Source organism: Sinohyriopsis cumingii, chromosome 16, assembly GCF_028554795.1.
Source record: "Sinohyriopsis cumingii isolate HCF-2022 chromosome 16, ASM2855479v2, whole genome shotgun sequence".
NCBI classification, from domain to species: domain Eukaryota; kingdom Metazoa; phylum Mollusca; class Bivalvia; order Unionida; family Unionidae; genus Sinohyriopsis; species Sinohyriopsis cumingii.
This window is the reverse complement of record NC_142976.1, coordinates 73,917,379-73,932,776: the sequence shown is the minus strand read 5'-3', so window position 1 is coordinate 73,932,776 and position 15,398 is coordinate 73,917,379. Positions and strand designations below refer to the sequence as shown.

Sequence of the window (15,398 nt, the reverse complement as noted above, 5' to 3'; positions counted from 1 at the left end):
TTTTCATAGTAATACAGACTTTATTTAAACACAATAAGTTGCATGGAAATTATTCCTCCTTGTGGCCTTCTATTATTTACATATTTGCATACATATTACATAGTTACACACACACACATACACACACACCTCTTAATTCTTGTTTCTTTGTGAGAAAAATAAAATAGTATTAATTAGCTAAATTTAGATATAAGCTCAATAAAAAGAAAATGTTATAAGAACATGCTCAAACTAGGTATATACGGTACCAAAAAGCAAAGAAACAAAGTGGAAGGTTTGAGAATTCTTTTGAAAATATATTTGTCTAGTCACACAGGTCTCATAATTAGATCATAAAGAATTTGAAATGTATTTATATAGCAGATTCTATAATTTTCCTTTGGGATTCTAAATGGTAAAATATCATTTTTGGTGGAATTTTGACTTGTAGTCTAAGTGCGTCATCTTGAATATATTAAGGTTGATTTTGGCATTTCCCATTCTTTTTAGTATTATCAGCCTAAGTTAATTGGTCTTTTTTCCTCAAGTGTCATCTACCAAATCCATTAGAAAGACTAACTTGATATAAAAATCAGTAAAATAAATATTAATTAGAGCATTCTGAGAATAAAACAGTTTTGCCATGTATTTCCTAAATTCAGGTACACTGAAATGTTTAGCATTTATATGCATATTTTCTCATCTGTCTTCTAAATTGGATACCACAGTAGCCAGTGTTGATAATCTCCTTCAATAAAAAATTCATCAAGGTCACTTTTCTGTTTTATATTATGCATGTTGTGTGATCTTCAATCAACAAGACTTTCCGTTTATTGTGACAGAAAATTTGCACTTGTATCCATGCAGTAATTATGGAACCTGTAATCGTAGAAACAAATAATGTATTCCATCATTTGTGTGACCTTGATATTCATTTTGAAGTCAGATATATAATTTTTGTTTGTTTGCTTTTTCATTTCTCATTTCATGTTAAGTTTTTGCATGGTTCAGTTGATGAAGGTTGACGAAATATCAATCATGACAAGAATCTTCAACTTATTTCCCATTTTGTTACTGTGGTCATGAGGAATATATCAGTCTGAAATTCTAAAAGTAATTTTTTTGATTTTGTGTTATATATTTAATATTATTTGTGATTTATGTAAAACGGACTATTTTTATCTTTTCTACATTACTTGTATTCAAAATAATGAAGAATTTTAGCAGAAATAGGTCTGTTTCAAGAAATATCATTGAGGTAATTTGGACATCAAGTGTAAATTTCTTGAGTGGGAAAGGTTAAAGAAAGAGAAAAAAATGTTTCTTTTCTTTCATGGGGACCTGCAGGGTGTGGCAGAAGACAAGAATCAGGAACTGCGAAAGGCTGGTAGTAAGGCTCGAATTTGCCCAGGACATGAGAGGGCACTGACCATAGAGGAAACTGTAATGGAACTTGATGTTAAGGAAGAAGGTAACTGAACCAAATACTATAGGAAACTATTGGAATCAAGATGAACTTATGTTTTAAGTACACCTACACATCACCCATTGAGCCCTATAATCATATTTTAACCCAACAGATGAAAGAATACGCCGTCATCAACAAAGAATCACACATGTTTACTAATGAGTGAATGAGCAAATAATATATGTACTTCATTAAGTCCTACCCCAAAAGAACATAGACCCTGAACTGTCATCACATAATGCACTGGCAGATTAGAGTTTGTGATGTTTGTTCTACTAATTACTCATAAAAAATTGGGTAAAGCCAGGTCTGTCTGCAGGTCTGGGTCTGTGCAGATTACGGTTGGACTTGACATAAGTTATTATATATAGTAGGTAAAATTAGTGATGGGAATCGGTTAGAAGTTCATAATCGATCATCGGTTGCACACAACTTACTGATAATCGATTATAATCGGTTACTACAAGTAAATTTTAATTTTTGTTTCTTACATAGTTATATCTTTGTTCAAAAGTGTAAAATGTTAATAAATGTACAGGAGTAATCTTTTTTATATATATATATATACACACACACTTTAACCTCATAAAAATATTACTTTTTTTTTTTATTGCATTGTGTTATTTTTGTTCTACAAAAGCAACTTTCTTTGGCTTATCAGTTTTATGCAACTGAAGGACTGTTGCAATCCCCACAGAACACTTTTATTCATATGTGATTTGTCTATGGTTTAAAGTATAGAAGGACATGCTTTTCATTATTTACTAATACTACAATCAAAGCAGTTTAGATTTAAACAAAAAAAGAACACCAATTACAAAAACTTTTAAATTTATTAACTGAACAGTTTATCAGCAAAATCATGTAATTATGTAAAGATAGAACATCTAAAGCTAAAATTCTTAAAACTTGACTAAAATGTTATCCATATTAAACAGAATCAAAGGTTTGACTAGTACAGATCATGTCATTTTTCAGAATACTGATAATTGCACTAACAATGAACCAATCACTCACATTTTACATTTAAACTGAAACAAAACACCAAACAATGTTTACATTTATTAACTTGACAGTTTAACAGCAAAGTCACATAATGATTTAAACAATCTAAGACTAGATCAAAATGTTATCCATATCACAAGTTAAACAGAAGGTACAATAAAATATAAATCAGATGTTTGAGTAATACTGAACACATAAGTCATTTTTCAGAATACTGTTTATTCTTGTGCTTGTTACACCGACACTACCAATAGTCAATGTTTTTGTTTAAGAATTTTATCAGGTCCATATTGTCACAACTTAAACGAGCCCGTTTCTTGCTGACAAGATGTCCAGCCAGACTAAATACCCTCTCACTGGATACAGATGATGCCAGAATACTTAGGTACTTCTGAGCTAGTAAGCTAAGATGGTGGTAGAATTGGCAGTTTTGTTTCCACCACTGTAACGTTGTGAGATTGGTATCAGATGGAACAGCAGCTAGATATCTGGAAACCTCCTGGTGGATGACATCTGTTATTGGCTGTTGACCAAGGCAAACAACATCTTGCAACCAATCATCCATGTCAATATTGGCCTTTGCTATTCTTGTTTGGTGGACTAGGTGTAACCACAGTTTTATCATTGTCATCTCTGACATTTATTAGTGATGGTACTATTGGTAGAGGTGGCAATATAATCTGAAGGCTGTTCATCACTAGTCCCTGGCTCCACTTGGACATTCTTTTTGACATCAGCCATATCAAGAGCAACCTTCAAAAGCAGAGCATGTCCATATGCTCACTGTCAGGTAGACACTCAAGATCCTTCATAGTATGATTCAATATACAGCCCAACGAAGCTAGATTGTTGTCCTGTGTTCTGTTGTCAAGATCTTGTCTCATTACATCTTTAAGTTCGGCAATTGGAGGTAGATCATTAGCATTCATTTCTAGACATTTGGTAAGTTTAAGAAGTATTGGGATAACTTTATGAAGGGTTGGTGCTTTGTCTCCACAAACATTGTTTGTTGCATTCAGGAACGGTGAGAAAACTTCCACAAGTTTTTCAACAAATGCTTGTTCGTCAAATGTATAGACATAATTTTTCAACATTGCAGCTGCTGACTTGCTGATGTTTGGGTCACTGATAATAGCCATAATAGCAGGTGTCTCCTCAAGCAGTCGTTCAAGCATGTCATGAGTGCTATTCCATCTAGTTGGAACATCCATCTTGAGCTTGTGTCCTCGAGCACCTACGTCAAGTAGTAACTGCTGCGTACTCATTAACAAATCATTTATGCTCATGCTTTGATGGTAAAAGGTCACAAGTTTGTGCCCCTTTGTAATGATTCGTGACAGTTCTGGTATAGCCAAAGCTTTTTTCACAATAAGGTTGATTCTGTGACCATAACAACCAAATCGAATCCACTGAAGTAAATCAAAAGCCTTTATCTCATTGGCTGCATTATCAGTGACTCCAGTTGGTGTTGGAAGACTCCATCGCCTCTGAGTGGCCAACAGGCTTTCTTTTGTTTTCCCCAGTGTGACTGCCTTCAACTTTTCGTGTTCCTAACACAACACTTTTCAATTCCCAATCTTTGGAAATAAAATGTGCAGTCAATGTACTATAACTTTCTCTGTTTAATGAAGTCCATGCGTCATGAGTAACAGCTATATCAAGAACATCATGCAGTTCCTCTTTCACTCTTTTTCTCAGCCTGGTCTTCTCAGTTAGTTTGGAGGACACTGATTTAGGACCTGGAATTTCATATCAGAAAATGTAAAGTTTGAAACAATTAGTCATGGTAGTCAAACAAGACAGGACATACATGTATTTGGAATACTCCTTGTGTCTAAATATAGTGAAAACAATGAATTTATGTAATGTTTAATTAGACAGGACAGTATTATATTTAATGAAACACTGCTTAATTTAGGTATGAAAATTCAAAATTCAACACCTTAAAGTGTTGACATCTAGAGCCAAATGGACTAACACTTTTTTGTTTTCTCACTATCATTTTAAATAAATATTAATTTATAGTGTTATCATTCAAAACTTACTTCGGATTAAGAAGCATCACAAAGTTTCTAAAATATTTATGGTCAACGAGGCTCAGCGGAAGACCTTTGCCAACAATGAGTTTCAAGAGTGCGTCATCAATTTCTTTCTGCTGGCTTCTTAAATTGTTCATCAATCTTAGTCTGTTTGGTTGGGGAGGGAACATAAGCACCTCTTGTTGATCCCATGGTCATGATCAAGATGAAAGGCCAAATTTGTCGTATTGCCTGGAATGTATTTGAAATAAATGTTTTTATATTGAAATATAAGCAAACAACAAATAGTTTATGCACAAGTATATTAAATCAATTGAATCAAATTATTTAAAAAAATGAGACAAGAAAAGGCGGATTCAAATTAATATTAAGTTTGCACATATATTTTAAATTTAGTCTGCAACATTTTAAAATGTGCTCTTTTTATGTTTTTAAATAGTTGCATGTCTCTGGGAACATCTGTAGCAAACCTCAGATATCACTTTTCCATCATATATGCCTAAATAGCAGGATAATCTTCTATCATTTATGTATTTCAAGCATAATCAGGACATGGACTTTATTATGAAAAGAAATCTGAAGTATTTTAACGACAACAACACATGCTATATAAGAGGAAAGCACACAGTACACAAACGATTTAATGAAAATAAAACTGTTGATTTAAAATTTTAGATATTGGAATGCCATGAAACGTTTTTCCAAAACGACATTCACCAGATGCATTGTCCATTATATATATTTATGTGTGTGTGTGGTAACTTCACAATTGCAGCTCATTTATTTTATATTAGGTTGCTCTGTCTCCTAATAATTGCATTCGTAGTTGATGACTATATTTGTTTCCAAATTATCCTAAAAGTTTCTAACTATGAAGTATGGCTTTATATTTGGAAGTTATGAAGGGAATAAATAATTCAGCTATACTGCAGTGGATCGGAAGGCTTATATCATACTGTATAACATGTATCACATGATAATTTTGTTTTCGTGTAGCACCAAAGTAAAATTAGAATACTGTTCATTTTTTACAGTATGCATTGGAGTATGTGTTTGCCAAACATATAGAACCAAATGTATCCCCTCTTTGATTTCAATGAAAATAGTTGGACCTACCTTTGTTTGCATATTCCTTTCTGCAGATTTTCCATATGACCTTCATTGTGTCTAAATTCTCCTTTGTAAAATCTAAAATATGTCCAAACACAAGAACGAGCTTTTCCTCCAGGATATGGATATATTGTTTTGGGATCATCATCCATGGCACGTGTTTGATATTTAGAGGCCTTTTAAAATTTTTGTTTGGAATCCTCGGTTTTCTTCCCAACAAACAAGGGGAGGGAACTAGTCTGTGCTGAGCATTTCACAGTTACCTCCCTTCCCTTATGGCGTTTCACAATCGATTAGCGAATTGGTTCACCCAACCAACTGATTATCAATTATAATCAATAATCAGAACAACACTAAGTAAAATCTTTTGATGACCTAATGTTTGAGTTTATTTTAATGAAGACTCTATTGCTTCATTATTGACTATGTTATGTCTTCATTAATAAGGACTATTACCTCATTAATAAGGACTTTATTACTTCATTAATAAGGACTTCGTTATTTCATTAATAAGAAATGTATTCCTTCATTACTAAGGATTTTATTACCTCAATAATTAAGTCTTTAATATTTCATTAATAAGGACTTTGTTATTTCATTAATTATAAATGTATTCCTTTATTAATGAGGACTTTGTTAACTTTATTATTTCATTAATAAGGACTTTTACTTCATTAATAAGGACTTTATTACTTCAGTAATAATGACTTGTTACTTCATTAATAAGGACTTTATTACTTCATTAATAAGGACTTGTTACTGCACTAATAAGGTCCTTACAACTTCATTAATAAGGACTTTATTACTTCATCAGTAAGATCTTTATGCCTTAATTATTAAGGACTTGAACTTCAGTAATAAGGACTTATTGCTTCATTAATAAGGACTTTGTTATTTCATTAATTATAAATGTATTCCTTTATTAATGAGGACTTTATTACCTCATTAAGACTATTATTTCATTAATAAGGGCTTTATTACTTCAATAATAATGACTTGTTACTTCATTAATAAGGATTTATTATTTCATTAATAAGGACTTTATTACTTCATTAATAAGGACTTGTTACTGCACTAATAAGGTCTTTACAACTTCACTAATAAGGACTTTATTACTTCATTAATAAGGACTTTATTACTTGGTCAGTAAGGTCTTTATGACTTAATTATTAAGGACTTGAACTTCATTAATAAGGACTTATTACTTCACATTAATAAGGACTTGTTACTTCATTAATAAGGACTTTATTAGTTCATTAAGGCCTTATTAATTAATAATGACATTATTATTTCATTAATAAGGATTTTATTTCTTCATTAATAAGGAATTGATTGCTTTGCTATTGCTTTTTTTATGAGGTCTTTCTTGTAGAATCCATGAGGACTTGATTGCTTCATTACTAAGGACTTTATTTCTTGTTAATAAGGACTATTGCTTCATTAACATAACCTAGATGAGCAGCATCAGGCTCACTGGGGTCTCTTGACTTATTTCAGATCCATCACTGAAATTTACAAGATTTCTTTGAAGAAACTATTTTGCTTGCATATAGTACCAACTTTTATAGGATACCGATTTGGTGGAATTTTGTAGTCCTTACAAACAATGAATTCAAAGGCCTAGCCAACAAGGATCCTTCTGTGCAAACAATTAGGATTCCTTCCCCACTCGACAAATTTAACTACCAACAAAAATGTCATTTATCAGAAGACCAAAAACTTGATAACCACAGAAATATTTGATTTCATAGTATCTGATGAGTAATGCTTCCAATTTCAGGGATAGCTACACTTCTGTGTTACTTGGAGCTTCATGATGAAAAATGGGTGGAGAACCAGTCCAGTGTCTATGCCTCCTGTAAAATCCAATGTTATGGGGGTCCCAGTCAACTTCAGGCTGTAGCCAAAAAGGTATTGTAAAAAAAATGAACTTTCCAAGTCTGCACAAGTCTTTTGGAAAAATGGGACTCTTTTGAAAGCTAAATGTTGAAATGTCAGTAATCAGTTTTGTATGAAAACATATTAACTTCTTATTCTCTATCAAAGACTTCAAAAATGTAATCCAAAATTTATTTGCATTCATCATTTAAGCTCCAAAGACTGTTGAAATAATTTTTTTTTAAATCAAGATAATTTTGCAACAGATGTTTTTAAATAAGTTTTAAGGTACTGAATGTTATAAATTATATGCTAGTTACATGATATTATTGCACAGTTTGAATAACATATATATCAGCATATAAACTCATTCACATATCAGCTGTGCCCCCCTCCCAACTGTGAATAAGTAAAAAATTAAAAAGTGCAAGACCTGTGCATAAGCTGACCCAAAAGTCCAGGACAGCATCACAAGATGCATGCAATAAGTTCTAAATGCATTAAAATTTAGGCAAACTTGTATTACCAAAAATTATGTCTACCTCTCTCAGGGTTGGCATGTATAATTATTACATGGAAATTTTGTAAGTTAATATAACTTCTTTGAAAATACAATAAATTTATTTAATTTTCTGTTTTCGTATTGTTTCTGCCTAATTAAAATTGTGTATAATTTGATCGGACAATAATGAGAATTGAGTATTCATGGGTTGCTATAACAGTATGTTGCTTTATGACTGTAGTTAATTATTGTTTGTTCATGCATTATTGCATTAGAATATTGTATCAATGCACCAGTAATTACATTTTTATTTGCCTTGAAATTGTAAAATACCTAACTCATTAAAATGTGATCCCAGTACGACAAGAATGAACAACAATAGGGTTTGGTTAAATGCTCACATTTAGGCTAGAGAGCATATTTACATAATGGTGCCGCTGCATATACATTGAAGGTTTGAACTCGCTCTGAATGAAGTGCATTCCTTGGATTCAAATCTTCAGCACCACTGCACTAAATTTAAATATTATCTCCAAAATACAGTAACGAAGTTTCAGAAATAATGCTTCAAAAATTATATTAACTTAAAAACTGAGTTGTAGCTTGGTTTGATGTAATGGCGTAAACCCATTCATACAGCTACAGTAATCATGATAATTTTATGGACTGAGAGGCAATTATACATCAATGTACTGGTCTAGCTAGCAGACACAATTCACTCTTAATCCACTCCATTTTCAGGGTTTTAGCAATTAACTGGTCTGGATTGCATCTGGAAAACAAAAGACAAATCCACCAATTATGAACAAAGGAGTCTTCTTAACAACCAGCTTTCCAGTGTGTCGTTAGCAAAAATACAAAACTAAAATAGATTGATGATGATCCTAGTAAATCTGTATTCAGGATTTTAGCCATTATTATTATTATCATTATTTCATAAACATGCAACAGTTACGCGAACATATGCTGGTTATGTGCCATGTACAATTAGGCATGTGTACCATTTCATAAAGATTAATTAAATTGGTAGGATCTCTTATATCATTGAAAAAGAGTAGCTGGACAGCTCCAGTGGCCTAGTAGTTAGAGTGTGTGCCTCGGACGTTGGAGGTTGCGGGTTCAAACCCTGGCTGAACCCTTTGAACTTGATTCCTACCAGTGAAATTCCTTTTTCCATTTGTTATTTAACTGTGTGAGACATGTAAATGTTTAGATGTTTTAATGACCACTCCGGTGGCCTAGTGGTTAGAGCATCTGCCTTGGATGCAGGAGGTCGTGGGTTCGATCCCTGATCGAGTCATACCAGAGACTTATAAAAATGGTACTAACTGCTGCCTTGCTAGGCATTCAGCATTTAGAAGTTAGTGTTAGGACTGGTTGGCATGGTGTCAGGATAATGTGACTGGGTGAGACATCATGCTACATGTTTGCAGCATGATGCCCTAGTGCTCGACATCACTATAAACTGCCACATTGCATACATCATAACAATATGACTGAAAAATTGTTAAAGCTATGATAAAAATACAAAACACACACACACACACGCTAAGTAACTTGTAAGTGTGTGGATCAGCGTAAATGAAACAGCTTTGTATGTTTCACTGAAATGTGATCTGGAAGAAAGGGATTTGGTAGAAACACTGAATAAAGCAAAACCTGCATCTAACATTTTTTAGGAATAAACAAGGAGTTAGGTTATGCTAAACACAATTTGCGCTGTGTAAGTACTGTAGTATACAGCCTGGTCTCCTGGGTAAACTCAAACCAGTCCGTGAATTATGATGTCTTTATTTTCCTTTGTCTAATTTCATGGTGGAGAAATCAGATAACACTGGTCAACAGTGAAATCATTACTGATTTGAAAAGGCCCTAATCTGTAGTATTTTGGTGTGCCGAACACGAATATAACCGTGAAAAATTTGTATTGGCTCTCGTTTTGAAGATATTCATATACCTCATTTTCTATGTTTCACTGTGTAAATTTCTCCAGTAGGACTGCAGCAACATCCGGAATAATGATGTAACATTGCATAATACCACCATGCTCACATCATCCACAGTTGATTGCATCATTTTCTGATGCAATGCAATACTAATGCCATGCGGCTGCTGAAGTAAGTTGACGTCAGCAGTGTACTATACATGTGTAGGCCTATTATACTAATGCCAGGCGGCTGCTGAAGCTGACGTAAGCAGTGTACTATATAAAGCCCAATCAGATAGGTTCAGCATTTAAGATATTTTAGACGTTGTGCGAGACAGTTCAAGCTACTGTTACATAAAACTTATTATTTTATCCATTTACGTACAATAAAGAACAGTAATGCCTCGAAAGTGTGTTAATACCGCGGACAATTTTTGCTATATTTGTGGGGAAGTGACATTTGCCAACCAGAAGAAAAGTATCAATTCTCAAGTGAAGAAGGCATATCATCTTTACTTCGGATGCAAGGTTGGTGACCAAGACAAGCCTTGGGCTCCGCATATATGCTGTGCTACATATACAACACAGCTTTCACAGTGGTTGAATTGCAAAAGGTCATCAATGCCGTTTGCAGTCCTAATGGTGTGGAGAGAGCCAAGCAACCACCTAAATGACTGTTACTTCTGCTTGGTTCCTCCTCTTTCCGGCGGAATAACGAAGCGAAAGAAGTCGAGAATAGTCTACCCAAACATTCCGTCTGCATTGAGACCAGTTCCACATGGTGAGGGACTTCCTATTCCAGAACCTCCAGCAGAATATTCTCTTGATTCATCTGACGAAGACAAAGGTGAGTCGACCTGTTCTTCTCCTGGTCCATCAGCATGCAGTGATCCAGATTTTCACTGTGGTGCATCATCAACCCCACACAGAATAACACAGGAAGAACTAAATGACCTGATTCGTGATTTGGACTTATCAAAGAACAAGGCAGAATTGCTAGGATCAAGACTCCAACAATGGAATCTTCTAGAAGAAGATGTCACAATTACTGCATATCGAAAGCGCCACCAGCAATTGGAGCCTTTCTTCAGAAAGGAAAGTAATCTGATATTCTGTTCCGATATTGAGGGCCTCATGAATGCTTCAAAAATCACTCATGACCCACAAGAATGGAGACTATTTGTGGACTCTTCGAAACTGAGTCTCAAGGCTGTGCTTTTGCACAATGGAAACATTCTTCCATCTATTCCAGTAGCGTATGCTGTCCACATGAAAGAGACATACGATAACTTAAGGCAGCTACTGAATTCCATTGAGTATAACAAGTACAGCTGGCACCTCTGTGGTGATTTGAAGGTAGTTGCCCTTTTAATGGGACTGCAGCAAGGATATACAAAATACATGTGTTTCTTATGCGAGTGGGATAGCCGAGCAAGGGAAATGCACTACATGAGGAAGGAATGGACTCACAGGCAGAATGTAGCCATTGGAGAGAAGAATATCCAACACCCAGCTCTGGTTGAGGCTCAGAAAATCTTGCTACCACCCCTTCACATCAAACTAGGTTTGATGAAGAACTTCGTGAAAGCCATTGACCGGACTTTGCCAGCATTCCGATACCTGCATGAAAAATTCCCTCGACTCAGCGAAGCAAAGATTAAAGAGGGAGTTTTTGTGGGTCCTCAGATTCGAGAGCTTTTCAAAGATGACCGGTTCAACAACTTGCTGGAAGGTGACGCGAAACAAGCATGGAATGCTTTTCGCCTAGTTTCTACAAACTTCCTCGGAAATGTTAGGGCAGAAAACTATAAGGAACTAGTAGAAGACATGTTGATGAAGTATAAGAAACTTGGCTGCAATATGTCTCTAAAGATTCACTTCCTTCATTCCCATTTGGATTTCTTTCCTAGCAACTGTGGTATTGTTAGTGATGAACACGGCGAACGTTTTCATCAAGATATCGCAACAATGGAACAAAGATACCAGGGAAAATGGTCCACTACAATGCTGGCTGACTACTGCTGGACACTCCTCAGAGATGCTCCCGAACAGCTGTACAAGAGACAGGCGAAGAAATCTAAGATGTAGTCAATGACTTGATTTTTTATAGGTAGGCTATTACAGTTGACCTTTTACTATTGGAATGCATTTCGTTATGTAAACATTAATTTCTTGCAGATTACAAAAAAACTAGAGCCAATTTTGCAATTTGACTGTCATATTCGTGTTCAGCACATAAAAATTGATAAGAATTGACTAATTTTATTTCAGTAACATGACTTTTGTAAACATTTGTTGTCCAGTGTAATATGCAATTGCAAAATAATAATGAAAACAATCATATAGGTTTATAACAGTTTATTGACATGATTTTTGAAAGAGGTGGTCCCTGCTCAGTGCTGTGTGTCGATCTTGCCAAGTTTGTGTTCACATTTTTTTATGTCCACAATTGTTAGGACACAAAAATTTTTATATTTTTACCAAGTCTTAGAACATGGGAGAAAAAAAACTTATTTTTGTGTCCAAAGACTAACTGCAATTATAGTAGTCAACAAAAAAAACTAAAATTTTCTCATTTAGACCTTGACCTGCAGATAAGCCACCCACCCACACTTTCTTCCAGGCTTTTATTTTTTCCTAAATTATTCAGCTTGTATGTGAGTATATACAGTACTCACAGTTTAAAAACAATAACTGATAACTGATTTAAACAACATTTACAATACAGAGAAAAGACCTTGGATCTAAAACTGAAATTTGCTACTATATACGCTTCCATTATTTTGTTTCAGTTCAATACCTGCCTAACATACATTTTACATTACTTTTATTGTGGTAAAAAAAGAACACATTTTGCTTTTGCATTTCTGTAGCATGTCTCTATTATCAGTGTCCCCCTGTAGCAGTTGCCATAGCAACAGCCAAAAAAGAGGGAAAGAGCTTTGAGAATAGTAACAGTGTGACATTTCCTGTAGTGAAAATCAGTGATATTATGGGATGGGAATCTGGCCCAGTTAAAAGAGAGCTCAAACTGTTGCAGTGGAATTTTGGTCAGGGAGGTAAGAGTTGTACCCCATTTTAGGTCAGTTGCCTTCTCTTGTCTGTCTTTCATATACTGTTTGTCATTTTCCTTCTGCTATCGCTCATGATGTATTGTTTGTCAGTTACCTTCTAAAACACACACACACACACATTTTGTTGTTATTTGTAAATTACCATATGCTATCCATCTGTAATACAATATTGTTTGTCAGTTGCCATCTGCTATCTCCTTCATGGTATATTGTTTGTAATTTTTGTACCCTTAAATTTGTCATTCATTATGAATCCATAAGTATTCTAATTATTTTTTATCCTTTAAAATTTTGACTATGGGAACTATTTTGTTAATTAAGTTAAACAAAGTTTAGGTACCTAACAGAAATGAAAATAATGAATTATAATTATTTGTACATCTAAAAAAGTACTAAAAAGTGTACAGAAATTGTGAACAGTACAAAGTACAGGGTTATTTGATATCTTTCCAAACACAAACATATATACACACACAATATACATGTATATAAATTCCTGAATGAAATCATTAACATTGAAGAGATCAGACCAAATTCCCTTTTTGTTAATGCCCTATTTATCATAATTATCCACTGTAATGCCACACTATTTAAATATGAGTCACCACTCTACGATTCCTATTTATTATCATTCATACTATTTGCAGATCAAAGTGGCCCAAGGAAATCAGGAGTGTTGGTAGAGTTCTCTGATCTTGCATTCCACTTCCGCTCACCAGGGGACTTGAGTACAGAAGAATCTGATGATGTTCTTCAGTTTCTTCACGATCGGGTCCAAAAACAGGAGAAGACCCAGCTGAGACAGCTGAGATATTTGTACAAGTCTCTCAAAAGGTCTGGCAGTTTGTTATCTCAACATCTTTAGTTTACAGATTTTAGTTGAGATGCGTAATTATCATTTATACTCACTTTTAAGTTTGGTCCAACTGCAAACAACACAGACCCTGATCTGATAGTGCATTATGTGATGGCAGCTGTGGGTCTATGTGGTTTGTAATTGGACTGGACTTAAAAGTGAGAATAAATGTTATGCCCATCCATATTCAGTGAAGAGGACATGTTGCCCATATTCATCTGTCTGTCTGTCACATCACAGATTATTTACAAATTCTGTTACCAATCAATTATTGAAGAACTTATTGGTGGCTTCATAAGTTCCAGAGTAAAGCCCTTTCAGTTTTCAGTTCTCTAGCATTTATTTCTTAGTGTAAAAAATGCTACCCTTACAGGCCTCTCAGAACCAAATTAAAATAATCAATGGTCAGTTTAAAAAAGAATGTTTTATCTTCAGAAATTCTGTGTTGTACCATTAGAGGTGAAGTGTAGTTTTTGAAAAAACATAAAACTTTATATTTGTGCATATCGCAGAGGAGCTGTGGCCTTTGAACTTGTGATATCAAGTGTCTAACCATCCTTTTATCTGTCCTGTATCGATACTTAATTTTTAAGTCTTAAATGTTTAGATCGGTTTTTCAGTCAGTATTGCATGTATAATTGTATCACAAGATCCATTCATCATGAGGAATGCAAGATGAATGATCAGGACAAAATTAGCAAACAGTGATCTGTATATTACTTTAATATGATTTCTTTGAAGCATTTAATATTTTTTCATACAAAGCAAATAGCTGACCAACTTTTGCATTGTCATATACATCAACACACAGACACACACACATGCACAGACATAATCTCAGCCTCTAAATTAAATTTAAAAAAACGATCAAATGTGTGTTGTTGTTGTTGTTGTTATAGGGTTTAACGCCATTTTTCAGCACAAGATAAACTATACATGGCGGCCAATATTAATGGTGGAGGAAGAACCCGGGAAAACCCCTGAAAGAACCACCGACCCACAAGAAGCTACCAGCAAGCTTTCTTACATATCCACATTGGCCGAGCCCGAGACTCAAACCTATGCAGACAGAGGTGAGATGGCAGTGATCCGTGACGGAGAGCGCTTTAGACCACTCGGCCACTTGGGGCCCCCTAAAGTTTGTGTGTATAAAATTCACTGGACAGTGAAATGCAATATTAAATTATAGTTCTTTGAAGCTCTCACTAGTTCTCAGAGAGTTTAATGTAAATGTCAGTAATGTTTATCATTGCATTCTAAAAACACTGGATACAGTAAAACCTGTCTTGAAAGACCATTGTTATGAGAGACCACCTGTCTTGAAAGACCACATTCTCGATGCATAGATATAATCATTATGTAGTGTTATGACCTGTCACGAGAGACCACCTGTCTTGGGAGACCGTTATTGTTTGGCAGAAGAGGTGGTCTTTTAAAACAGGTTCTACTGTATTACTTATTATCAGACTTTGCTGAAGATTTTATTGAATTTTCTCAGAATTGAAGACGATCATATTACTTCTGCCCAATGCAAGGAGGTGTTACTGTATTATTGGATGT

The 15,398-nt window shown here is 34.5% G+C and overlaps 1 protein-coding gene across 1 annotated transcript in view; it reads left to right on the top strand.

The window, feature by feature from the left end:
* Positions 1 to 15,398, top strand: part of LOC149780789 (ATP-dependent DNA helicase Q4-like) — a 292,890-nt gene that overhangs the window by 268,811 nt on the left and 8,681 nt on the right. Inside the window, exons 18-21 of the mRNA XM_089937868.1 lie at positions 1,327 to 1,450; positions 7,382 to 7,512; positions 12,799 to 12,967; positions 13,630 to 13,816. Coding sequence (XP_089793994.1) covers positions 1,327 to 1,450; positions 7,382 to 7,512; positions 12,799 to 12,967; positions 13,630 to 13,816 — 611 coding nt within the window. The remainder of the gene's footprint in view (positions 1 to 1,326; positions 1,451 to 7,381; positions 7,513 to 12,798; positions 12,968 to 13,629; positions 13,817 to 15,398) is intronic.